General features: G+C 40.4%; 1 protein-coding gene across 5 annotated transcripts; it reads right to left on the bottom strand.

Moving 5' to 3' along the window:
• Positions 1-1188: 1188 nt before the first annotated feature.
• Positions 1189-26811, bottom strand: LOC103303638 (UDP-glucuronosyltransferase 2B31-like). 5 transcript variants are annotated; one of them, XM_054728562.1, is made up of 7 exons: positions 26502-26811; positions 26091-26150; positions 23474-23622; positions 13450-13581; positions 10438-10525; positions 9259-9478; positions 1189-1468 (listed from the first exon to the last, which is right to left on the bottom strand). In XM_054728562.1, the coding sequence occupies exons 1-7, from the start codon at positions 26809-26811 to the stop codon at positions 1189-1191; spliced, it is 1239 nt and encodes a 412-aa protein (XP_054584537.1). The 5 variants fall into 5 exon arrangements, with proteins under 5 accessions (XP_054584537.1, XP_054584519.1, XP_054584516.1 ...); XM_054728544.1 differs by having other exon boundaries at positions 23474-23618; positions 26087-26811; XM_054728541.1 differs by having other exon boundaries at positions 26091-26811.
• Positions 26812-27062: the final 251 nt, after the last annotated feature.

Here is a 27062-nt window from a genome sequence, read left to right as displayed (position 1 = left end):
CCTGCAGTCTTTGTTGCCCCCTACTTCCCACCTCTGCCAGCCTGGTCACCCCTAACTGCCCTCCCCTGCAGGCTTGATCGCCCCCAACTGCCCTCCCTTGCAGACCTGGTCCCTCCTAACTGCCCTCCCCTGATGGCCATCTTGTTGTTGCCATCTTGTATCCACATGGGGGCAGCCATCTTTGACCACATGGGGGCAGCCATCTTGTATGTTGGAGTGATGGTCAATTTGCATATTACTCTTTTATTAGATAGGAGAGAGGCCAGGTGCAGAATGGGGGAAGCTGGTTTGCCATGAAGGGTGTCCTGGATCAGGGTAAGGGTTCCCTTGGGGTGTGGGGAAGCCTGGGTGAGGGTCCTGTGGTGGTTTGCAGGCTGGCCACGCTCCCCGGTGACCCAAGTGGAGGCTCTGGTATCAGGGATTTATTTATCTTCTATAATTGAAACTTTGTAGCCTTGGGTGGAGGCCTAGGCCGGCTAGGGTTTGTGGAAAGCTTGGCTTCCTCCATTACCCGGGAAACCCAAGCCTCCTGCTCTCTCCGTGGCCACAGCCATCTTGTTTGGGTTACTTTGCATACTCATTCCTGATTGACTGGTGGGGGTGACCTGTGGTTGTAGTGGAGTGATGGTTAATTTGCATATTACTGTTTTTTAGATAGGATAACAACCTCCCCCTCCCCCCAAAAAAAGGAGCATTACGGGTCTCCCAAAATGAAATGGAAGGATGAATCATTTTACATAATTCTATTGAATGGTTTCTTTAGCAAAAGATAAAAAAAAACGAATTTTGTACCAGAATAAATTTAAAATATTCTGAGTATTTGCACAGTATTACTGATATTGTGAATAAACTATTTAATGTTCTTGTGTTTATGCCTAATGTTGGAAACATAATTAAGCTTAATAATTTTTGGTATAACTTTAAAATTAATATAATAAAATTCAATATTTACCCACATTGTTTTATTGCTATTTAATTTTGCCCAGTTTTTTTTCTCTTTGGCATGAATATTTTTAACTCTTAAACACACAAAAAATTACTTGATAACAAAGTTTGATTTGTGAGCTAAATAGTGAAAAGTCATTTGTCACAGGAATTAGTGATCCTTATGTTACAACTTCATTGTGCTGAATAAAATGAAGGAGGCATATCAGCTTCAGGAGTGTCAGCTTCAGGCCTCAGAAACAACTACTCCCTTTTTTTCTTCTTTCCTGGTTTAGCTAACTTCTGGTAACACAGCAGACAACATTTTGTGATGACAAATATAGCAGTTGCCACACAGGCCAGCAGGAACCCAATCACATCCAAAGAGTGGTACTGGAACCAGGTGAGGTCATAGGAGGCTGGCCGCAGGTGTTTGGCTCCTTTGTGGCGCATGACAAACTCAATCCAGAAGACGGCTCGATCCAGAGGTTTCATAGGCTGGTCATGATGAATTCTTGATAATCTCATTGCATTCTCTTTATATCTAAAGGAGAAACACAAAGATACCATTGAAAGGAAGTTAACTTATCTAAGCATATTATGCCCATGAAAGGTTTTTGAAAATATCATAAACATGATTCAAAATAATATAATTCATTGAATTTACTTCATAGATAGTTTGGACTTTAAATTGAAAATTTCTGATAACATGTATTTTTAAAAGTGAAGAGGGAATTTAAGTTGGACAGTTTAATCTTTTCTAGCAGAGTAAATTTACACCATCTCATTTATAGCATTGTTAGTGCTATAAATGAGATGGTGTAAATTCACTTGCAGAGTGATTCTCATCAAGTGTTTAATGGGAGTAGTGTCATCCTGAGTAAATGCCTCCTCAGTAATCCCTGGACCTCCACTCTTCTCTTTGACCCTCTACGTTTTAATTGCCATCAGTTAGCCAGTATGGTTTTTAAACAGATATCAGATATGACACTTCCCTGCTCGAAATTTCCATCTACTTCTCATCACATTAGACTAAAGTCCAAATGATTTTAGGTCTGAAGGACTCCACATATTCATACCCCTGGCAACCTCTCCTTTCACTTGGTCTCATGCACACTTTGTTGTAGGCACACTGGACTTCTAGCTGTTCCTTGAAGTTGTCTGACAGGTGTTTGTTTGTTTGTTTGTTTTTAATTGCAAGTGCATTGCTTAAGCCTCCATTGATGAGGTATCCATTTCAAAAAGGCATTCACTTTCAAAAGGACTATTTTTTGCAGCCACTTGACTAGATAAAGAGCTAGGCTGCCTCCCTTAAGTGAGATTCCTTTGTTTTAGAGATTTAGTTTTCTTCAATAACGGGCTATTTGGACTACTTTTTTTTTTTCTCATTCCAGTGCCTTAAGTTACTGCACTTATATTTTAAATTCATGAATAGTGAGTTTGCCAAACTCTTGACTTTCATTCCAATAAAAGCTGTGTGTGTGTGCTTTGTTCTCTCTACCTGTGACTGTTTTATGGCTCCAAATTTCCTATGTAATTTCCAGGTTTTTTTAAGTAGTACATTTTTATTTTTTAAACTTTTTTAATGGTTATTGATGAAGGACATCTTGCAATCATAATAGGAACCACAAGGGCTGATTCTGACACAACATTGGTTATTGAGAGGCTGAGACCAGCACAAAACAATATCATACAGGTTACATTTTAAAATTTTGTTCTTTAAAACTTTTAGGTACTTATCCATTATTTTGAGGATCAAGCTCACAAGCATGTGGCCTGGTTGTATTAAAGAGAATGGTGTTTAAAACTCTCTGTTATGACTACAGATATGCATATTTTTTCTTTATCCACTTTGCTTTGATTATTTTCAGTTTTTATTAGTAGGTGTTACGAATTGATAATTGGTATTGTTTTCAAAAATTGATCTATTAATTATTATGAGACATTTGTTTTTAGCAGGCTTTCGACCACTGTGTCTGATATTAGCATATGTAAAACATCTCTCTATGGTTACTGTTTAAATAGGTCTTTTCCTATATTTTTACTTACAATCTTATTGTGTACTACTATTTAAACATTTCTTGTAAAAAGTATGTTGGGGGGGAAAAATGGCAGTGGAATAGACAGATGTGTCCCAAGCCTTGTCCCAGAGCAGATAGAAAGAACAGCTAAGGGTCACACAGGGAGTGTTTTTGGTGAGTTAAGGGACAGCTACACTTCAGGAGAAGGTGGGCGACTGCTGGATGGGGCTCCCCTGACCCGGAAGCCACAACTGCTGCTGGGTTCCCTCCCAGAGCCACCGGCTCCAATCGGAGACCATGCCATCTTGAAGGGGAAAGTTGATGTTATTAGAAGCCTGAAAATCAACAACTATGCACCCACAAAACAGCTGCAAACCCAAGAACACTGGTCCCCAATTGGCACAAACATGTGGATTCAGAGGAGCTCTCCACTCCACCATGGAAAGGAGAGAGAGAACTACATAACCAGACACCCAAAGAAGAGAGACCATGGGGAGACAAAGAAACAGCCCGCATATGAAAGAAAAGCAGGCATCACCATAAAAGGAAGTAAACGAAATGGAAGCAAGCAACCTGCCAGAGAAAGAATTCAGAGAAATGGTTGTAAGGTGGCTGAAAAGAATGGAAGACAAATTCTACAATATGTGTAAGTACCAAGAGGAAACGAAAAAGAACAAAGAAAAAATGAAAAATGACATCACTGCAGTGAAGAACTCAATAGAAAACATCAAGAGTAGACTAGAAGAAGCAGAGGACTGCATCAGTGAGCTAAAAGACAAGGTAGGAAAAAATACCCAAGTAGAGCAGCTTCTAGAAAAAAAAAATTAAAAAGCAGGAGGAGAGCCTAAGGGAAATTTGGGACAACATGAAACAAAACAACATCCACATAATAGGGGCTTCAGAAGGAGAGAAACTGAGCAAGGAATAGAAAACCTGTTTGAAGAAATAATGACAGAAAACTTCCCTGATATAGGGAAGAAAAAACTCACAGAAATCCAAGAAGCTCACAGAGTCCCAATCAAAATGAACCCCAAAAGACCAACACCAAGGCACATTATAATTAAATTGGCAAACACCAACGACAAAGTAAGAATCTTAAAAGTGGCCAGAGAGAGACAGAAAGTTACCTACAAAGGAACCCCCATCAGACTAGTGACTGATTTCTCAACAGAAACTCATCAGGCCAGAAGGGAATAGAATGAAATATACAAAGTCATGTAAAAAATGAAGGATCTGAATCCAAGAATACTGTACCCAGCAAGGCTATCAATCAAAATTGAAGGCGAAATCAGGACCTTCACAGACAAAAAAGGTCTAAGGGAATTTATCACCACCAAACCAGCAATGCAAGAAATGCTAAAGGGTCTGCCATAAAAAAAGGAAATAGGAAGTGAAGAAGGAACACAGGGGTAAAGAATAAAAATGGCAACAAATAAGTACCTATCAATAATAACTTTAAATGTAAATGGATTAAATGTCCCAATCAAAAGACATAGGGTAATGGATTAGATAAGAAAACACAACGCATATATCTGCTGTCTACAAGAAACCCACCTCAGAAAAAAAGACGCACACAGACTGAGGGTGAAGGGATGAAAAAAGATTTTTCAGGTGAATGGAAATGAAAAAATAAGCTAGGGTAGCAATACTTATATCTGACAAATTAGATCTCAAAGTGAAGGATATAACAAGAGATAAGGAAGGCCACTTCATAATACTAAAGGGAGCAATCCAACAAGAAGAAATAACTCTGGTAAACATATACGCACCCAATACAGGAGCACCCAAATACATAAGAAAAACTCATGGAGGATATCAAGGAAGAGATTGACAGCAATACAATCATAGTAGGAGACTTTAATACTTCACTATCACCATTGGACAAATCCTCTAAACAAAAAATCAGCAAAGAAACATCAATCCTAAATGATCACTAGACCAGATGGAATTAGTTGACATCTTCAGAACATTTCACCCCAAAGCCACGGAATATACATTCTTCTCAAGTGTGCATGGGTGATTTTAAAAGACAGACCATATATTGGGTCACAGGCAAAGTCTCTACAAATTCAAGAAGATAGAAATCATATCAAGCATCTTCTCAGACCACAGTGGCATAAAACTGAAAATCAACTACAATAAAAACAATCCAAGGAAATCAAACACATGGAGACAAAAAAGCATGCTATTAAACAATGACTGGGTTTAGATATCATAGACCCCAGTTCCCCGGATCATGGGTACAAGACATCTCCATCAAGTCTTGTTGCAGTGAGAGGGCATCTGCTGTCGGCCAAGTCTCTGTTACCTGGGTCCCGATTTGAGCTGGGCATGTGAAGCTGAGAAGCCATGGGGGCAGGAGATTTCCTTCATCAGGGGTGAGGGTTCAGGCCCCTGCAAACTTGGGGGGGTGAAGGTCTGTGCCCCACCTCTGTTGACCCCCAAGTTCTCTCCTGATGGCCCCTATGCAACTGTGCCTGTCTTAGGTTGTTCCTTCCCTGAGGAATCTTACCTGTCTCTGGCTAACCAGCCATCCTCCAGGGCCAAGCAGGGTGATGTGAGGTTTAGTTCTGTCTCCTTGGTCGCCTATGCCCCCATGGCCTCCACACCCAGCACCTGCCTTGGGATCCCCTCACCTGCTGGCAGGGTCCCAGCACTGATCACATATCTTGTGGAACCCAGGTTTCTTCTCCAAGGAGGCCCAGCTCACCCCACTGGGTGAGAGACAGATCCATGGTACCAGCCATCACGAGGTTTCAACCTTGGCATGAACAGAAGCTCAGGCAATAGCTGTGGACAATTGGATTGTGAGAAGCGAGTCCCTCTTGGCCAAAAGGGCAAGAGGGGCCAATTTAGAATGCTCAGGTGCCTTCCCAGGGGGCCCTCTACACAGTGGAAGGGATTAAACCCTTTCATGTCCTTTTTAAAATGCTGCCAGACATTCAAAGAATTAGTTTGTAAGTTTGTTTGGGGTAATTGTATAATATGCTGTTGTAATTCTAAAATATCTAGAGATGTGTTACATTTGTCTCCATGCACCAAACAGACGATTTTTATTTTTTATATCTAAATCCAGCCTAGCACCAGGAATGCTCAGAGCCTACTCAAGAAGGCAAATAATCCTCTCCACTAATAATTACAGGGTAAAACAAGATGGTTTTTAGAGTATTAAATTTGACAGTAAAATAGTAGTCAAGTTTTCAGACTAATTTAAATTGGCCAATCAAAATAAGCAAATACTCTAGAAAAATCAATTGTACTGGACAAAAAAGCTGTTCCTAAAGTATTAACTAAAATTTTTATTGGTAGTTCATCTCATGGTAAAATTGTGTAACATATAATGAACCTAAAGCAGTCACATTTTAGTGCAAAAAAGTAAAATTTAAAAGCTAGCAAGATTACAGCATAAAATTTCCAAAAGCCTCCCAATATTTAAACCAAAAAAGGGGGGATAGTAGTAGAATATCATGTAAGGAAAAATATCCTGTAAATAAATTACATCTAGAAAATTTTTACTTTAGAAAATTAACTTTCATTTGTAATGCTAACAGCAAGACACCCAGCTAAAACATACATGGTGTCAAAACAAGCCAAAGGAAAATCGTTTGGGCAAAAAAATGAAAAAGGATCGCAAGTCAAATTTATAGAAAATATTCCTTTATTAACTTTTGGTCGAGAGTATGTTTGTATATTTTCAGAAAACAACTCCGAGACCATGTGGATTCCTGCAACAGAGAGGAATTGACAGGAGTGCTCCAGCCATGAAGTCAGAAGAGAAACAGTCCAGAGATGGAAGACGCTGACCATGCCTTGCCATACTAGCAGTCAGCAGATGTGCGTCACTGCAGATTGCCCAGGACCAAACCAGAGAGGGTCGGACCTGCATTACCACCATTTGTCCACCACCCAGAACTGAAATATCATTGCTGTTATGAACACATAAACAACTGTTGGACATAGAAACTGGGACTCAAAAAAACTGTTGGCCCAGAAAGAAACTCACTACAGACTGATTCATTTACCTCTCAGCATAACCATTATTGCTTGTCTCATTTTCAGTTCCTATAAGTGTATTCCTAGTATCACATGAGCTCACTCATCTAGGGGAAAAGATGAACAACATAGACTGAAGAACAAGAACAGCATCCATCAGACTGTCAGACCTCAGAGGGAAAGTAGGGGAGGGTGGGGACAAGGGAGATAGATCAACCAAAGGACTTGTGTGCTTGCATATGAGCCTAACCAGTGATCATGGACAACACGGGGAGGGGGGCATGCGTGTGGGGGGGTTTGGGAAAGGAATTGGGGGGGGGTGATGACAAATATGTGATAACTTAATCAATAAAGTAATTTAAAAAAAAAAGAAGTGACATAAGGGACAAAGAGGGCTGTTCCACTTGGAGTACCAGTGCTGCGAGTCCTCAAGCTGCAATTTCCAAAACATTAAACACAAAGTGTTACGTTTGGAGCAAAAAACAAACAAACAAACAAACAAAAACCAAAGACAATGACTGGGTTACAAGAGAGATCAAGGAAGAAATAAAAAAAAAATCATGGCAACAAATGACAATGAAAACACAACAATCCAAAATCTATGGGACACAGCGAAAGCACTCTTGAGATGGAACTTCATAGCTCTACAAGCCTACTGCAAAAAAATAAGAAACATTGGTAATAAATTACCTAACCCTACAACTCAAAGAGTTAGAAAGAGAGCAACAGAAAAAGCCTAGTGTAAGCAAAAGGAAGGAAATAATCAAGATCAGATGGGAGATAAACAACATTGATACAAAAAACAACAACAACAACAACAACAACAAAAACACAATAGAAAAGATCAACAAAACCAAAAGCTGGTTTTTTGAAAAGATAAACAAGATTGATGAACCTTTAGCTAGGCTCACCAAGAAGCAAAGAGAGAGGACCCAATTAAACAAAATCAGAAATGAAAGAGATGAAATAACAACAGACCCCACCGAAATACAAAGGATTGTTAAAAAAAAATACTATGAACAACTCTATTCCAGCAAACTGGACAACCTGGAGGAAATGGACATATCCCTAGAAAAATATAACCTCCCAAAATCTAATCAGGAAGAATCTAAACATCTCAATAGGCCAATAACTATGGAAAAAATTGAAGCAGTAATCAAAAAGCTTCCAGCAAACAAAAGTCTGGGGCCAGAAGGCTTCACAGGGGAGTTTTTCCAAACATTCAAGGAAGAACTAAAACCTATCCTCCTCAGACTATTCCAAAATATTCAAGAGGAAGGAACACTTCCAAGCTCCTTCTATGAAGCCAGCATCACCCTAATAAAAAAAAAAACAAACAAACAGATAAAGACAACACAAAGAAAGAGAATTACAGGCCAACATCCCTCATGAACATAGATGCCAAAATCCTCAACAAAATTCTAGCAAATCGGCTCCAGCAGTACATCAGAAAGATCATACACCATGACCAAGTATGATTTATCCCAGGAATGCAAGGATGTGTGTTCTCTTAATAGTTAATGCCCCCCCTTTTTATAAATATATTTATATTGGTTTCAGAGAGGATGGGAGAGGGAGAGGGATAGAAACATCAATGACAAGAGAGAATCATTGATCATCTGCCTCCTGCATGCCCCCCACTGGGGACCAAGCTCACAACTGCAACCCGGGCATGTGCCCCAATTGGGAATAGAACCGTGACCTCCTGGTTCACAGGTTGATGCTCAATTACTGAGGCATGCCAGCCATGCAGTGCCACTTTTGAGGGGTATTATTTCTGGTATTTGAAAGTAGTGTTTACCTAGATGCACAAGAACAATGGGGAGGCCTGGTGTAAAACCTTTCAGTAAATAAGTTATAGGCCTGGAGCATGTCTACTCATCATGACCTTCCCAGTTAGGAATTTTTGATCAGATCACCCTGTGAAGTACTTTCCATGGAACCCTATTTTTTGTCCACAAGATTTATAGTTTCAGAAATGTTTGGCACTAAATTGAAATATTTTATGCAACTTCTTGAGTTCTTCATTCCTTAATTCTGTGGGTTCTATCATATTTAAAAAAACAAAACAAAAACATGTCCTTGTAGTGACCAATATAACTTTGTATACACTTGTGTAGAAAATTGTTGCAGTAATTGATTACCTGTTCATTCAGGTTAAATGCAACTTTGAAATTAATGTCTGGTTGAAAATAAAAACAGATTTAAGATTGGTTAAATCATGTTAATAATTTCAAAATTAATCTCTCAATATGGGCTGAAACTTGTATTCGTCATAGACAAAAGAATCTATAAATACTATTGAAATTGTGGTACTCACGATGGGTCATTAATGACTGTCTTCAATGCATTGAGTAAATCTGCAGTAGACATGGTGTTGAAGTCCATTCTGATAGCTGCTCCCTTGGTCTTCATGTGAGCAATGTTATCAGGTTGATCCGCAAACATAGGGATGCCCACCATAGGGATCCCATGGTAGATCGCCTCATAGATGCCATTGGTTCCACCATGAGTTATAAATGCTTTGGTTTTTGGATGACCTAGGATTGGGTGAATTTTAGTAAATTATTAAGTATAAGTCATAGAAGTAAAATGAGAGTTGGGCAAGAAGAGCACTCAGGCACTGATTCTAGATGACAGATTATTATACACATGAAACTGCATTAAAATGTATTTTAGGTCTCAGAGGAAGAAGAACTTTAGTTGCTGAAGAGGTAAATAGATGCTGGGATGGCATTGTGACTTGAAAAATGACAAGTTAAAGGAGACAAGTTGAAGGAGAACGTTCTGTGAGGAGCCGGTGCTGGGTTGAAGGGGTCAATGGGAAAAAAGGAGGACATCTGTAATGCTTTCAACAATAAAGATAAATTTGAAAAAAAGGAAGAGAGCATTATGGATAAAAAATAGCATGTGCAGAAAAAAAGAAAAAGAAAAAAGAAAAGGAGGTAGCATGTCAGAACATATTCTCTTAAAGAAATAGTGAAGTCATTGAGTATTACATGTGGGATGTCCAGGCAGCAGGAAATGTGAATGTGGTGACCCTGGAATCAGAGAAAGAACAGACCACACTTTACCGTGAAATGTGTTGTCACTTCAGGAAGATTATGGCTATTTCTCTATTGAAAATGAAGTCACTGGTAATAAAAGAGGTGATCTTATTTTTTAATGGCAGTGAATGAATACCCATACAGAAGTAGAAAAAATAGAAATAAGAAGGGAGAAGTAGGAGGCAAAGTGGTAGTTATTGAAAAATTCTTCATGAGAAAGTAATTACACCTGAAATAAAGATCTTTGATTTCAGACATAAGGGAATAGATGGTCTATAATAAAATGTTAGCTTTTATATGTTATCCTTTTCCCTGAAGACTGGCAAATATAAGGAAATGAAGTTTTATTTTGAGTTTTTCTAAAATAAATGTTCAATAAATTTGTTTCTTTTTGAAGTATTATCACTCTCTTTGGAGTTATTGTTATTTTAGTGTTTGTTTTTCAGTCTCACCAAGAAGGTCATTCTGGGGGATCCACTTATAGAGCCGAGTATTTGGACCTAAGGTATCTGGTTTCTTGCCATCAAATCTCCACAGAACCTATTAAAGTAAAGAAAATATTTTATTCCATGAGTTGAACTAAAGGTATAGCATGTTCATATTAAAAAGCAATTAAGTGATAATCTAGTTTAAGTCCTTCATAGGTAGATAAGTAATAAGGACAAGAGATTAACAATGAGAACTATTATAACACTGGTATGATAGTAATACCCACTTTTTATGTGTTTACTTTTACATTCAGTCAACTATGAATGCAATCATGATGTTCAATACATACAGGTATACAAATGAGATTATCAATGATGAGTTTAAGTACTTAAAGAATTTTAGGCCTGGCCAGCATGGCTCAATGATTGAGCATTGGCCCATGAACCAAGAGGTCACAGTTTAATTCCCGGTTCAGAGCACATGCCAGGGTTGTGGGTATGTGGAAGGTAGCCGATCAATGATTCTCTCTCATCATTGATGTTTCTATCTCTGTCTCCCTAATTTCTTCCTCTCTAAAATCAATAAAAATATATTTTAAAAAATTTAGGTCTAGTCATTATAATTCTAGTGCAAAAAAGTAGGTATTCACTACACATCCTACATAATAAAACCATAATATGCAAATCGACCAAAAGTTGGAACAACCGGCAGAACACCTGGTCGCTATGATGTGCACTGACCACTACAGGGAAGACACTCAATGCAGGAGCTGCCTCTTGGTGGTCAGTGCGCCCCAACAGGGGGAGCACTGCTCAGCCAGAAGCCAGGATCATGGCTGACAGGCCCAGTGGTGGTGGTGGAGCCGCTCCCAGCCCCACAGCCGTGCTAAGGAGCAGCAATCTGAGCAGTAAGTAGCAGCGCACAGGCAGGCAGTAAGGAGTGAGGGGTCTTGGATTGCAAGAGGAGCGGCCCTAAGCCGGCAGTTGGACATCCCCTAAGTGCTCCCAGACTGTGAGAGGGCACAGGCTGGGCTGAGCCCCCATCCGCTGCCCCGCCCCCAACATCCATGCAGGAGTTTTATGCATCAGGCCTTTAGTTTATTTATAATTTCTCTCATTTTGCAATGTAATATTAACCTATATTTTTAAGTATTACAGATAGTTTTCTTGTATTTACTTGTCTCATAAGTTATTTTTTTACATAAAAAATTTAACTTTATTTTCACTTTTTTTTCTGTTTTATTTGTCTATTTAAAGTCACTAATTATTTTTCTTTTTATACTTTCCCTTTTTTATTGAATTTATTGGGTGACACTGATTAACAAAATTATACAGGTTTTAGGTGTACAATTCTACAATACATCATCTGTACACTGTATTGTGTGTTCATCACACAAAGTGAAGTTCTGCCCATCACCATTTATCCACCCTATACTCTCCCCCACCTCTCTTCATCCCCTTCCCCTCTGAAATCACCACACTGCTGTCTGTGTCCATGAGTTTTTCACTTTTTTTCCTTTTTTTCTCAATCCCGCCACTCTCCTCTTCCCCCCACCTCCTTACCCCTACCCTGAGTGCTGTCAATTGCTATCTGTCTGTTTCATTTTGTTTGTTTATTTAGATTCCACATATGAGTGAAATAATATGGTATTTGTCTTCTTCTTACTGGCTTGTTTCACATAGCATAATACTCCTCAGGTCCTTGCTGTCCCAAAGGAAATATTTTCTTTTTTATGGCATGGTAGTATTCCACTGTGTAAATGTACTACAGCTGTTTGATCCCCATGAACCAAAGATTTATTACTATGTTTAGGACTGAAAACATTTTAAATGTAAAAAAGAAGAACCTGTAGGCACTTTATTACAGTATAACTTTGAAAAAAAATCCAAAATTGTGATGATGCTAAAGTTTTTCCAAGTAAGTGTTAACATTTCAGTGACACACTATATAGCATGGACAGCACTGATTACAATAGGACCTGTAGCCAAGCAATTTTTATATCTAGGAACAAACTAGATTCTGATTTTGGAATTATCATAAATATCAGCAGTTTTCATAAACTGGATTATAATTTACTAGTGCTTAACATTTATTTGTTATGTGAATGTTAAAGTAGCCGCAGATGTTCAGCAAAAATTAGCACAGGCTATAAAGAGAAATTACATCAGTTAGGAAATGAAAAAGTAGGTCATAAATACCCAAAGACTGCAGGTGTAAATAAGATATTGGAAAATATCTTACTACTCTGTTTTATGGAGAAGGGGGCATCTGAACTTTTCCATACTGGGCTTACTTCTACTGGACTCCTCATATAGTCCCTACTCCTTCCTTAACCAGAAGAAGTTATTATTCTGATGGGTTAGAAGCAGAGTCACCTTAATGGTGGATCCACCGCCTCCCACCCCATTTCTAATTTATCTTCCTCTACTTTTATAGGACACAATCAACCCGATCGCGATAGCTTTTCTTTCTCTAGATCACTGTGGCTGGCTTGGGAAACTGGACCCAGCTTAGTGAGTCCTGGCTATTCTTTCTCTGAATAGCACCCAGAAATCATACTGAATAGGCCTATTTCAAAAATTAAGGAAGTAAGAGTGGCCTGGATTACTTAGCAAACCTAAAATGGCATGACTTCTTTCACACTGTCATCAATTCCTGATTAACATTACTGTTAGAATTTTATTTCTTTCTAAGAACATGTGGTGTGTACCGTGTCTTCAGGAATCCTGCAATGAGATGGATGGAGCCAATGACAGGGCAGAGTTTGGTGATTTTGGTACTCTCCTGAAATATCACTGTAACACCAAACTTTACATTGTACCTCTTAAATATATTCCATTCTGATCACAATGTTAATTCCAAAGTTACTGTTAAACACAACTTTTGTTCCACTATTTTAGCACCTGCCTTGTATCTTTTGGTTTGAATTCACAGCTGAGATAAATAGGAGCTATCATAATGGCTTACATGTCACACAGGAAATTTATGTAATTAGCGCCTATATAGCTGTGCACTATTAAGATGCTTAGTCTAACCTTTTGTGGAATCTGGGCAAGGGCTGATGCAATCACATTGGCTCTTTCTTCTGATATGTTCGTGATGACTGATCCCAAAGTAAACACGACAATACCATGTTTTCCAGAGCTCTGGACAAACTCTTCCATCTCCTGTAAAGAAAAAAATTGCTCCATCACAAAAGAGTAATAGCATAGCAAATGCCATTGAAAGGAATGCTTTCAAATAACTAATGAGAGAAATCAAGTATTATCTGGAGTTATGAGTACTTCTTTTTTTACAAGTTGTGCTAAAATATACATAACATAATATTTACCATCCTAACAGTCCCTAAGTGTACAATGCAGTAATACATATATTCACATTATTGCACAACCAAGCTATCCAACTTCTTCATCTTGCAAAACTGCAACTGTACCCGTTATGCAATAATTCCCTCTTCACTGGTCCCTGGTAACCATGATTCTATTTTCCGTTTCTGTTTACTAGACCAATCTGGATATATAATATAACTGGAATCATTCAGTATTTGCCTTTTGTCGGTGAATCACTTCATTTAACATGATATCCTCAGGCTTCATCCATGTTATAGCATGTTTTAGAATTTACTTCCATTTTAAGTCTGAGTAAAATAGCATTGTATGGAAATACTGAATTTTGTTTATTGATTTGTCTGTCCATGGGCTCTTGGGTTGCTTCCACTTTTGAGTTGTGAACAGTGCTGCTATGAATATAAATGTGCAGATATTTTATTGAGATTATGATTTTAATTCTTTTGCATATATACCAAGAAGTGGAATTGTCAGACCATATGGTAATCCTACTTTTATTTTTTTTGGTGAGAATCTCCATTGTTTTCAGTAGTTGATTTTTTAAACAGATTCAATATTTCCATTGTCATGGAAGGATGCATGTTATATGAGATTGATTTCCTTTATCATGTATATTTTTGCAAGAAATATACATGATATATATATATATATCATCAAGAAATGAAATAGAGCCAGTACACCGATGATCTTAGGTGACCCTGCTAGTGGTTCTCAACCTGTGGGTTGTGACCCATAGGTTCAGAACTGCTGCTGTAGAGCCTAAGACCATCAGAAATCACAAATATTTACATTACAATTCATAACAGTAGCAAAATTACAGTTATGAAGTAGTAACGAAAATAATTTTATGGTTGTGGGTCACCACAACATGAGGAACTGTATTAAAGAGTCGCCGCATTAGAAAGTTTGAGAACCACTACCCTTGAGTCAGGAGAAGCCAGCAGACACCTCATAAGGCCTCACCCTTGAGCTCACCGCTAATTACCAATATCTCCCTGCAAGGAGTTTGTATACACATCTGGCAGCCCACTTTGCCCCTGCCACCCAATGGATATCTAGATCTACTGGCTTTGATAGCCAATGAGACTTATATGGATAAGTCTCACAGACCATAGCAACCAAATTTATTAATGGTGCAAGAGCCCCTTCAGAGGCTACAGCAGTACAGAAGGAACAGGCAAAACATCTCCCAGTTTCTTCCTGGAAGGACCCTAACTATATACTATCCTGGTTGCTGCCTGAGGGTTCAGTCTCTAATTAGCCTACAGCTAGGTCAAGCATGTCAAACTCACAGCTGGCAGCCTGCATGCCTCCTTTAGGACTTTTTATGTAAGTCTTATGGCAACTACAAAGTAATAACCTATAGTCTATACATAAGCAGAAAAATAGTAAGAATTTAAGCATATCACTGTAAAAATTATCAAATCACAAAGGATAAGAGTAAGAGAAGAAAGGAACAAAAAATACAAAACAGCAAGAAAAAAGTTAAAAATAATGATAGTAATTCCATACTTATCTATTGATTTTACTTTAAATGTACATGGCTAGATTCTACAATCCAAATACAAGGTGATCGAGTTCATAAAAACAAAGGAATATATGACTCCAATTTATGCTACCTAGAAGAGACTCACTTCTGATTTATGGACACAACACAGATTGAAAGTGAAGGGATGGAAAAGATATTTCACGAAAATGGAAATAACTAAAGCAAGAGTAGCTATACATATACTAGCAAAATACTCTTTAAGCTAATGGTCACAACAGACAAAGTGAAATATAATGATTAAAAGGTCAATCCAATAAGATGATATTACATTTGTAAATATTTACAAATGTAATATCATCTTATTTACAAACATAGGAGCACCTAAATGAAAAGCAAATATTAACAGACCTGAAGAGAGATAGATAGCATTTGACAAAATTTTAACATCCAGTCATTATAAAAACTTTCAACAACATGGATATAGAGGGAAAGACTACAACCAAATAAAGACCATCTATGACAAAACCAGAGCCAAAATACTCGATGATGAAAAAAAGTAAGCTTTTCCACTAAGAACAGTCAGAAAGACAAGGATGTCCATGCTTGCTACTTTTATTCAAAATATTACCTGGAGCTCTATTCAGAGCAGTTAGGCAACAAAATGAAATAAAAGTTATCCAAATTGGAAAGGAAGAAGTAAAATGGTCCTTATTTACTGATGTCATGAAAATATATGTAGAAAACACTAAAGACTCCATTAAGAGCTTTTAAAATTAATAAAAAAATTTAAGTAAAGTTCCAGGATTCAAAATCAACGTAAAAACTCAATTGTATATTTACACACTCACAATAAACTATCAAGAAGGAAAAAATCCAAGAGCGACAACCAAGATGGCGGCATAGATAAACACCTGAACTTGTTGCCAAGCACAACCATATCAAAACTACAACTAAAATACAAAACAAATACCATCCACAACCACAGGAAGGCTGGCTGAGTGGAAATTCTACAACTAAAAGGGAAGAGAAAAGCACATTGAATCGTGGAGGACATGCGGAAGTGAAGTGTGGAGGTATGGAGGTGCACGCGGAAACGGGCTGGCAACTGGGTACGCTGTTGTCTTTTACAATCGGGAGGGAGATACAAGCTCCTGACTGCTCTGAACTCTAGTTAGTTACCTACAAGGGAGAGACTCTGGGGATCCAGACTCATACTGAGGAAACTGGATTGTCTGTTAAGAGGCCAGAACATGAGAGCAGCTTTCTCTCAGAGGTGCTTGCAGTGATCATTGTTCCTGCATGGTGCCACAGGACACAGAGACCTGCGGTCCTCTTTGGGACAGGGCAGAAGGTCAGCCATTGCTGTTTGCTCTGCCTGGTAATTCCCTGAGAACTCACCCAATTTACAACCCCACCCAAGCTGTGCGCAGAGGCTTTTGCATTAGAATGGACTGGCCTATTACAATCTAAAACCTAACAAACTTCAGCTAGGTCAGAGAGCCCAAGAGCTTCCAAAAGAAGGCCCAAGGCTCCACAGCAACTTGCACTCCTTCACAGCTGGGCCTCATCTGGGCACCTCCAAACCCCAAATAAAGAAGAGGAATCTGTAGATCTCCCTGTAGCTCCTTCTGGGTAGCTTCAGGCAGTGCCTGACTTTGCACCTCCTTTGAGATCCAAGAGCCAGTGTACCCAGTGGTCAGAGTGAGACCATCCAGATTACAACTCTTCACATCCATAAAAGACACACTCAGGGGGCAGACTCAGTGAGTGCCAAAGCAAGTTTTGCCCCATAAGGGTGTCTCCAGCACAGAAGTTCTCACACTGTAGACACGACTGGTTCTCACAGCCAATTGACCTGGAGGTCAATTCCAACCAGTGTACCAATAGCAATCAAGGCTTAACTACAACAAGACTGTGAACACAGCCCACAAAGGGGTACACCAAGAGTGTCAACTTCTGGTAAATAGGGAGGCTGAGCCACTGGGCCCAATAGGACACCTCGCTCACAAAGCCACTCTATCAACTCAGGGAAGCAGCCAAAATGTAGAGACAAAGAAACAGGTCGCAAATGAAAGAAATGGAGGAAAGCAAACTACTGTATATAGAGTTCAAAACCATGGTTATAAGGTTACTCAAGAATCTTCTAGAAACCTCTCAGAAATATAGTGAGACCCTCAAGGATATGAAAAAGGACCAATTAGAAATTAAGCATACACAGACTGAAATAAAGAATAATATACAGAGATCCAACAGCAAACTAGAGGATCGCAAAAATCAAGTGAAAGATTTGAAATACAAAGAAGCAAAAAAACACCCAATCAGAAAAGCAAAAAGAAAAAAGAATCCAAAAATATGAAGATAGTGTAAGGAGCCTCTGGGACAACTTCAAGTGCACCAATATCCGAATTATGGGGGTGCCAGAAGAGGAGTGAGAGCAAGATATTGAAAACCTATTTGAAGAAATAATGACAGAAAACTTCCCCTAGCTGGTGAAAGAAATAGACCAACAAGTCCAGAAAGCACAGAGAACCCCAAACAAAAGGATTCCAAAGAGGACCACACCAAGACACATCATAATTAAAATGCCAAGGACAAAAGACAAAGAGAGAATATAAAAAGCAGCAAGAGAAAACATTAGTTACCTACAAGGGAGTACCATAAGACTGTCAGCTGATTTCTCAACAGAAACTATGCAGGCCAGAAGGGAGTGGCAAGAAATATTCAAAGTGATGAATAGCAAGAACCTACAACCAAGATTACTCTACCCAGCAAAGCTATCATTTAGAATTGAAGGTCAGAGAAAGAGCTTCACAGATAAGAAAAAGCTAAAGGAGTTCATCACTGCCAAACCAGTATTATATGAAATGTTGAAGGGTATTCTTTAAGAAGAGGAGGAAGAAGAAAAATGTAAAGATAAAAATTATGAACAATGAAGTGACAACAAATACATAACTATCAACAAGTGAATCTAAAAAGCAAGTGAATACAAAATCTGATGAACAGAATAAACTGGTGAATATAATAGAATCAGGGACATAGAAAGGGAGTGGACTGACAATTCTCAGGGGGAAGTAGGAGTAGGCGGGTGCAGAAAGAGACTGGACAAAAATCGTATACCTATGGATGAAGACAGTGTGTGGGGGGTAAGAGCAGGGGGTGGGATGGGAAGCAGGTGGAGGGGAGCTATCGGGGGGGGGGGGGTTTGAAAGAGAAACAACTGTAATGATCTGAACAATAAAGATATATTTTTAAAAAATCCTTGGTATTTGTTTTGACCATGATTTCTTTTTAGGTACACACCAAAAGCAAGGAAAGCAGAAGTGAAAATAACAGGTGGGAGTACCTCAAACTAAAAGCTTCTGCACAATAAAGAAAAGCATCAACAAAATTAAAATGCAACTTATAGAATGGGATAAAATATTTGGAAATCATATCTGATAAAGGGTTAATATCTAAAGTATGTAGAGAACTCACATATTTCAGATTAAAAATGGGAAGAGCACTAAAGAGACATTTTCCAAAGACATACAAATGGACTACAGGTACATGGAAAGGGGCTCAGTGTCACTAATCATCAGGGAAAAGCAAATGAAAACCACAGTGAGATACCACCGAATACCTGGTAGAATGCCTATCATAAAAAAGTACAGGAGATAATAAATTTGGCAAGGATGTGGGAAAAAAGGGACATGTACAGTTTTGGTAGAAATGTAAACTGTTACAGCCATTATGGAAAAGAGTGTGGAGTCTTCTCAAAAAAATTAAAAATAGAACTATCATATGATCCAGCAATCCCAGTTACTGTATCCAAAGGAAATTAAAACAGGATTTTGAAAAGATATCTGTACTTCCATGTTTATTGCAGCATTATTCACAATGACAAGATATGGAAACAACCTTGGTGTCCCTCAAAAGATGAGTAAGATATAACACACACACACACACACACACACACACACACACACACACACACAGAGTCAATATTATTCATCCATAAGAAAGAAGGAAATTGTGCTGAGACACACACACACACACACACACACACACACACACACACACATACAGTCGGCACCATGTGTGCAGTATGCTAAGTTAAATAAGCCAGACAGAGAAAGAGAAAAGACACATACTATTACTTATATAAGAAGTCTAAAAAAAAAATGCAAATATAAAAAAATAGTAGAAAATTGTTTGCCAGAATTTGAGGGTGGAGGAAATAGGGAGATGCTGGTATACGATTATAAACTTCTAGCTATGAGATGAAAGGTCTGAGGATCTAATGTACAACTTGGTGACTAGAATTGATAACACAGTATTGTATAATTAAAATCTGCTGAGAGCAGGACTTATATGTTCTCACACACACAAAAGAAGATACATACATGAGGTGGTGTTAATTACATGAGCAGAATACCTTCACAATGTATATGTATATCAAATCGTTATCTATACTCATAAAAGAGCAATATGCTAATTAGACTGGGAGACCTTCTGGAGAACCTCCAGATATCCTTCCGGACAAAGCCGGGGGTTTGGCCGGCCTGCATATCACTCCCAAATGGCCCTCAGCCCCTCGCTCAAGCCGGCCATACTCCCCAGATGAGACCCCACCCTGAAGTGGGTGTGGCTCACCTGAAAACGGCCCTCAGTCCCTGATCAGGGTATGGCCAGCCTGAAAACAGCCCTCAGCCTCTCACCCAGGCTGGCCACATCCCCAGCAGGGACACCCACCTCAATGGGGTCATGTCCAGCCTGCAAACTGCCCCAAACCCTCGCCCAGGTAGGCACCACCCCCAGTGGGGACCCCCACCCCAATGGGAGTGTAGCTGGCCTGCAAATCACCCCAGGACCCTCGCCCAGCTGGCCCCACCCCCCAAGTGAACTTCCACCCTGATCCGGGACACCCTTCAGGGCAAACCAGCTGGCCCCCACCCATGCACCAGGCCTCTATCTATATTAATAAAAGGGTAATATGCTAATTAGACTGGGAGACCTTCCAGGAGACCTTCTGGATGTTCTTCTGGACAAAGCCATGGTGGTGGGGCCGAGGTAGAGGCAATTAGAGGCCAAGAGGGGAGGGCAGTTGTGGATGACCAGGGCTGTGGGGGAGGCATTGGGGGTGATCACGTCAGTGGTGGGGGGCAGTTGGGGGTGAGCAGACCAGCAGGGGGGCCAGTTGGGGGTGACCAGACCATCAGTGGGGATCAGTAGGGGGTGATCAGGATGGGGGGCAGTTTGGGGTGAGCAGGCCAGCAGGGGAGGGATGGTGGGGGAGAGCAGGCCAGAAGGGGTGGAAGTTGGGGGTGATCAGGCTGGTGGGGGGTATTTGGGGGCAAGCATGCTGGAGACGGGGAGCAGATGGGGGCAAGCAGGTCGGCAGGCAGATGGTTAGGGGCAATCAAGTAGGCAGGCAGGTGAGTGGTTAGGAGCCAGCAGTCCCGGATTGTGAGAGGGATGTCCGAATGCCGGTTTAGGTCCGATCCCTTCAATTGGAGAGGGTGTAGGCTGGCCTGAGGGAAACTCCCCACCCCTTTCACGAATTTCATGCACTGGGCCACTAGTATACTAATAAATTGTAATATGCTAATTAGACCAGGAGACCTTCTGGGAGACCTACTGGATGCTCTTCTGGAAAAGCCATAGTGGTGGGGCCGAGGCAGAGGCGGTTAGGGGTGGTAAGGCCAGCAGGGGATCAGTTGGGGGCAAGCAGGCCGGCAGGGGTACAATTGGCGGAGAGCAGGCCAACAAGGGGGGGCAGTCGGAGGCGAGTACACTGGCACAGGGGGCAGTTGGGGGTGATCAAGCTGGTGGGAGGAGCATTTGAGGGCAAGCAGGCCAGTGGTGGGGGACAGTTGGGGACGAGCAGGTAGGCAGGCAGAATGGTTAGGGGCAATCAGGCAGGCAGGCATGTAAGCGGTTAGGAGCCAGCAGTCCCGGATTGCGAGAGGGATGTCCAACTGCCCATTTAGGCCCGATCCCTGTAAACCAGCAGTAGGATATCCTTCAAGGGGTCCCAGATTGGAAAGTGTGCAGGCAAGGCTGAGGGACACCCCCCTGTGCACAAATTTTGTGCACCGCACCAATAGTATACTAATAAATTGTAATATGCAAATTAGACCAGGAGACCTCCTGGCAGACCTTCCAGACGCTCTTCTAGATAAAGCCATGGTGTAGGGGCCGAGGTAGAGGCAGTTAGGGGTGATCAGGCTGACAGGGGGTCAGTTGGGGGCAAGCAGGCTGGGACAGGGGACAGTTGGGTGCAAGCAGACCAGCAGGGGGGGCATTTGGGGGTGAACAGGCTGGTGGGGGGCAGTTGGGGTGATCAGGCCAGTGAGGGGGCAGTAGGGGCAAGCAGACCTGTGGGGGGCAGCTGGGGGCAATCAGTCTGACATGGGGGGAAGTTTGGGGTGATCAGGCCGGTGGGTGGGTGGGGAGCAATTGGGGGCAAGAAGGCTGGCTGGATGGGCAGTTGGGGGATGGCAGGCCGACAGGCAGAGTGGTTAGGGGCAATCATGCAGGCAGGCAGGTGGGTGGTTAGTAGCCAGCGGTTCTAGATTGCGAGAAGGATGTCCAACTGCCAGTTTAGGCCCGATCCCTGTTGGACATCCCCTGAGGAGTCCCAAATTGGAGAGGGTGCAGGTGGGGCTGAGGGACACCTGCCATGTACATGAAGTTTGTGTGCTGGTCCACTAGTCTATATAATCCTATCTAATAAAAGAGTAATATGCAAATTGACCATCACTCCAACACACAAGATGGCCTCCCCCCATGTGGTCAAAGATGGCTGCCTCCATGTGAACACAAGATGGCTACCACAAGATGGCTGGCAGGGGAGGGCAGTTATGAGTATTCAGGCCAGCAAGGGAGGGTAGTTGGGAGCAACCAGGCTTGCAGGGGAGGGCAGTTGGGGGGAACCAGGCCTGCAGGGGAGGGCAGTTGGGGGGATACCAGGCCAGCAGGGGAGGGCAGTTAGGCCTCGATCAGGCTGGCAGGGGAGTGGTTAGGGGGTGATCAGCCTGGCAGGCAAATGTGGTTACGGGCAATCAGGCAGGCAGGCAGGCAGGCAAACAGTTGAGAACCAGCAGTCCTAGATTGTTAGAGGGATGTCCGACTGCCCCTTTAGGCCCAGTAGGATTGGACCTAAATGGGCAGTCGGATGTCCCTTGAGGGGTCCCAGATTGGAGAGGGTGCAGGCTGGGCTGAGAGACACACACATACACACACACACCCCGTGCATGAATTTTGTGCACTGGGCCTCTAGTATAAGCATAATATGCTAATTAGATCAGATGTCCTTCCAGGCAAAGCTGGGGTTGTGAGGGAACCCCGGGTTCCATGTGCCTGCCTGCGGCCAGAGGAAAACCCAGGTCCCGGGTGCAGAGGGAAGCTGGTTCCAGCAGCCATGGGGAGGAAGGCCTACTCTTGTACCAATTTCGTGCATTGGGCCTCTAGTGTACCCTATAAATATCTTATTAAAATATATGTCAATAACATGTCAATAAAGCAAAAAACAATAGGGTTAGATTGAATAGAAATTCTACAAATTTTACCTCAGGCTTTAGACCTTATGAAAGTTATCACATATGGCTAAACATTTTTAAGTCTAAATAGAAATTGGGTTAACCCTTGAATAAGAAACCTGTTTTATGTTGCTTTCAATGAAATGGTAGACAAACAGGATATCTTAGGAGATAATAAAATAATTCAGTAAAGGATGCTTGTTTTGTAATTATGTCTTAAGATATTATATCAATTTAAAGCATATTTGATTATTGCTTTCCTTCATAAGGAATATCCTACATGCTGACAATTATTTTGCAATTTTGTATTATGGGTGATTTTCAGATAAAATTGGTATATTAAATATGCAGGATTTTGGGTCTTATTAGATGTGTAGTGTACATTTTCTTTGTGCTCATGTTGTCAGTCAGCTGTGATGTCGATAACCATGTTCCCCCAGGGATCTTTCCTGAGATTTTGTGCAGAATTGGTGAATGTCAGAAAACACCTGCTTTATTAGGCTATGCAATCCATTTTTATGCTAGGATGTCAAACCAGGTCTAAAATGGGCAATTTTTTAAATGCTGGAATGACAGCAAGTCAGTGTTGGGTTTTGCTGCCAATATTGGTGGAACACAATTCATATTGTCGAGGCATTGTCTTCCTTCTAAGGTAGGATACTAGTGAATATCCTCAAAAGAAAACAAAGAGGAATAGGTTTACCTTAGGCAGGGATTTGGCAGGCTTGCAGTGGAGTCCTCCAACAAAATCGAAATGTGGTAAGACTGGGCGAGGAAATTCAAAATCCCAATAGGTTCGAATGAGCCACATTTCAGCTTTCTCCATTGTCTCATATAATGTAGTGGGTCTTCCTGAAGGGGAAGCAAACAGAAGGTAGAGGAAATGAGAGCATTTTAATGTAAGTACTATAGTAGGACATTTTCTGAAAGGTGCTGGGGATAAGGTAGCCCAAATGCTTTAAAGTGTCTGTGGTTTGATAATATGAATATTTATGTGTATGGTATATATGTATACATACTCATATAGGTGACAAAATATGTAAAATTTGTAGGTTTTATGTTTATGATCAAATATATAAGACAAAGTGCTAGAGACTTTTTATGTCTAATGTGACATCAGTACATTCACAATGATAAACAATTAAATGTAAGCCATTATAGAATTAAAGATACCGTATTTTCTGGCATATAAGACAACCTTTTAATCCAGGAAAATCTTCTCAAAAGTTGAGGGTCTTATACGCTGGAAAATACAGTAACCCACCCATCATTTGGCAATAACTCACTTTAATTCTAAATTGTAAATGCCGTATTTTCCGGCGTATAAGACCCCCGACTTTTGAGAAGATTTTCCTGTGTTAAAAGGTCATCTTATACACCAGAAAGTACGGTATTTGTTTTCTTTGTGAAACTACAAAAGTAACAGGTGCAAATGTACAAAATTATTTGAGCTCCCTAGTCAATTAAACAATGGACACATGTTGTGTTATAAATTCTCAGCTTCGTTTCCACAATTTAGCAAACTATTTCCTGAATACTCAATTTTCTAAGAACTGTGATGTTTTTGAAGTATAACTTAGTTCCTGACACCTATAATTGCATTTTGTTCATTTTTGGAGTTTAATAATATTTATATATATACTAGAGGCCTAGTGCATGAAAATTCATGCACTGGAGGGGGTATCCCTCAGCCCAGCCTGCCCACTCTCACAGTCCGGGAGCCCTCAGGGGCGGGAGGTGACTCGTCGATCAGGGGAAGGCAACGCCCCATCACACATCTGCTGCTGCCACTGCCAGCAGCACAAGACTCAGCCGACCCTGGTTATCTAAGACTTGGGTGGCCCTGAGCAGCTAGGCAGCTGCCATATGAGGCTTTCCTGCACCTCTGGCTGGTCCTAGGCAGCTGGGGGCCTGAGGGGCCTGGGGGACTCTGGAGGCAGGTGCAAAGATCAGCAGGCCCGGGCCTGGCCTTGACACATGACTGCTACCCCAGTGGGGCTGAGGGGACTGGGCACAACAATCTTGTGGCTATGGGTGCCACCATCTTTGAGGGCGTTACAGTCAATTAGCATATTCCCTCTTATTGGCTGTGGGCACCACCATCTATGCAACAGAGTGAGGGTCAATTAGCATATTTCCTCTTTTTTTTGATAGGATTTAATAATAATATTTGCAAATAACAGCTGGAAAGTTTTCATAAGATATGGAAATAGATGTGCTCCCTTTAATTTTGGCTCATTGTGTCTACAATGAAAAGGTACAGTTTTTACAAACACAGACCAATAACTTGATTGTCCACACTTCAACATGATTTTCAACCTTTAAAAGGGAATGTAAGCACTGAGTGAATGAATATGTAGTTACTAGATACTTTGAATGGTAGGTTCTTGAGTCATGTTTGGAGCCATTACATCTCCCCATTGTGAAAGAGTTTTTTAGGTAACATGGCAAACAGTTTAATTTTAAAATAAAGAAACTTAGGAGAAACAAGTGGAAACAATGATCTCAAAGCTAAATGGGCAGCTGTGCTAGAAATAAAGTAACTTCTCAATGTGCTTTTCTGTTTTGATCAAGATATTTAGTCAAATTTCTAATGCCTTTTACTAAAGTTGAAAAATTCTAGTAAAGTAGGTATTTTGGAAATAAGTACAGCACAGAGAATTTTTAGGGTAGTGAAACTACTCTGTATAATACATGTCATTATAAATTTGTTAAAACCCATGGTATATGTAACACCATGAGTAAACTCCAACATGAACTGTGGTCTTTGGAAGATAACGATTTGCCAATCTAGGTTCAACAATTGTAACACATGTATTACTTGGGTGTGATATGTTGAAAATGAGCGAGTCTGTATTTGTGTGCAGGCAGTTATTATATGGGAAACCTTACTCAATATTGCTGTGAACTTAAAAGTTATCTAACAATAAGTGTAGGATGGGCAATATTTTGACATTATGTTTAAGAAAAAACAAAGAGAGAATATAACACTTTACCCAGAAAAAAAGAATAAAAAAAAAATTATATTACAAATAAATAGACAAAGAATTGGTATAATGGCTTCTAGAACTCCTCAGTGCTTTACTTTGTGGTTTTTGACTTCCTGAAATCTCCTGTACTAATAATGGATCACAGGGTTTTAAATGGCCTTGTAATTTAAACATTACTATAATATTTGTGAGATTGAAAGATCATTATATATTATTATTTAGTCATTTTACTTTAAAAGGTATTTCCTCTGACTTTACATTTGTACAAACTCTCCTTCCGTGGCACTAGCAAAGTTAGGATTTCAAGCTACCAATTAAAACATGACTTACCTAGAACATCACTATAAAACTGATCCCACTTCTTCATATTATATGTTTGGAACCAGAAGTCAAAATAAAGTACGTACATCATATTTTTTACTCGCTCCATGAATGTCATTTGATCACTTAATTCTGACAAGACAACAGGTACGTAGGATGGAGGGAATGGGAGTCCTCCACTGTACTTTTCAATGGTATAGCCCGGAGAGAAGCGGAGACTGTACACAAAAGGTATTTTAAGTAGCTCAGCCAGCAGCTCACCACAGGGTCCAATGGCATCTGCAAGAACGACATCAAACCTTGATTCCTGTAGTTTGGTCATAAGTTTCTTGTTCAAAACTACATCTTTACAGAGTGTTTGAATACAATCATAATATTCCCAAAAGGTATCTTGCATTAGTGAAAAATAATTCCAAAATGTATCTTTTCTCCCATAAAACCATTTAGAGATAATCCGCATGGAAAAATCCTCAAAATCATCTTTTGTTAAAGATGTAGGAAAAATCTCAAATTGAATAGCAGATGGTTTATTGGGATCAACAAGAATTGAGGCTGAAGATGTCAGAACAGTCACTTCATGACCTCTCTGGACAAGTGCATCCAGGATTGTCTTCATGTTGATCCAATGGCTGTATTCTGTGGGCCACACCAGCACCTTCCCGCAGCTCCCAGGGCTGAAGTGACAACTCAGCTGTAGCAGCAGCAGAACTGAAATCCACTTCCTAGGCATCCTGGAGGCACACAGGCTTCTTTTCAAATGGCTGATCCCGTTCCCACGGCTCACGCTTATGTCCAAAGGGAAATCAATCAGGAAGTTAAAATGTAACCCACACACCCAAAGTAAATATATTTTATGAACAGTCAGACCATTTGTATGGAAGTAGAAAAAGTAAATATAGATGATAAGCAAGTGGCTTTAATATCTGTTTTATGATTACAAGCACTATCAATGACTTTGTATTTGCAAGTCTTCTGTTTTAT

Source organism: Eptesicus fuscus, chromosome 2, assembly GCF_027574615.1.
Source record: "Eptesicus fuscus isolate TK198812 chromosome 2, DD_ASM_mEF_20220401, whole genome shotgun sequence".
Lineage (NCBI taxonomy): Eukaryota > Metazoa > Chordata > Mammalia > Chiroptera > Vespertilionidae > Eptesicus > Eptesicus fuscus.
This window is presented reverse-complemented; position numbering and strand designations above follow the sequence as displayed.

Excerpts from the sequence above, each read along its gene's own strand:
- LOC103303638 (XM_054728544.1), bottom strand. The coding sequence starts at position 26,811 with ATGCCTAGGAAGTGGATTTCAGTTCTGCTGCTGCTACAGCTGAGTTGT. Across the intron at positions 23,619-26,086 it reads TATAGTGATGTTCTAGGTAA|ACCCACTACATTATATGAGA; the intron begins GTCATGTTTTAA and ends CCCTTCAGGAAG. Across the intron at positions 10,526-13,449 it reads TTGCCCAGATTCCACAAAAG|GTTCTGTGGAGATTTGATGG; the intron begins GTTAGACTAAGC and ends TTACTTTAATAG.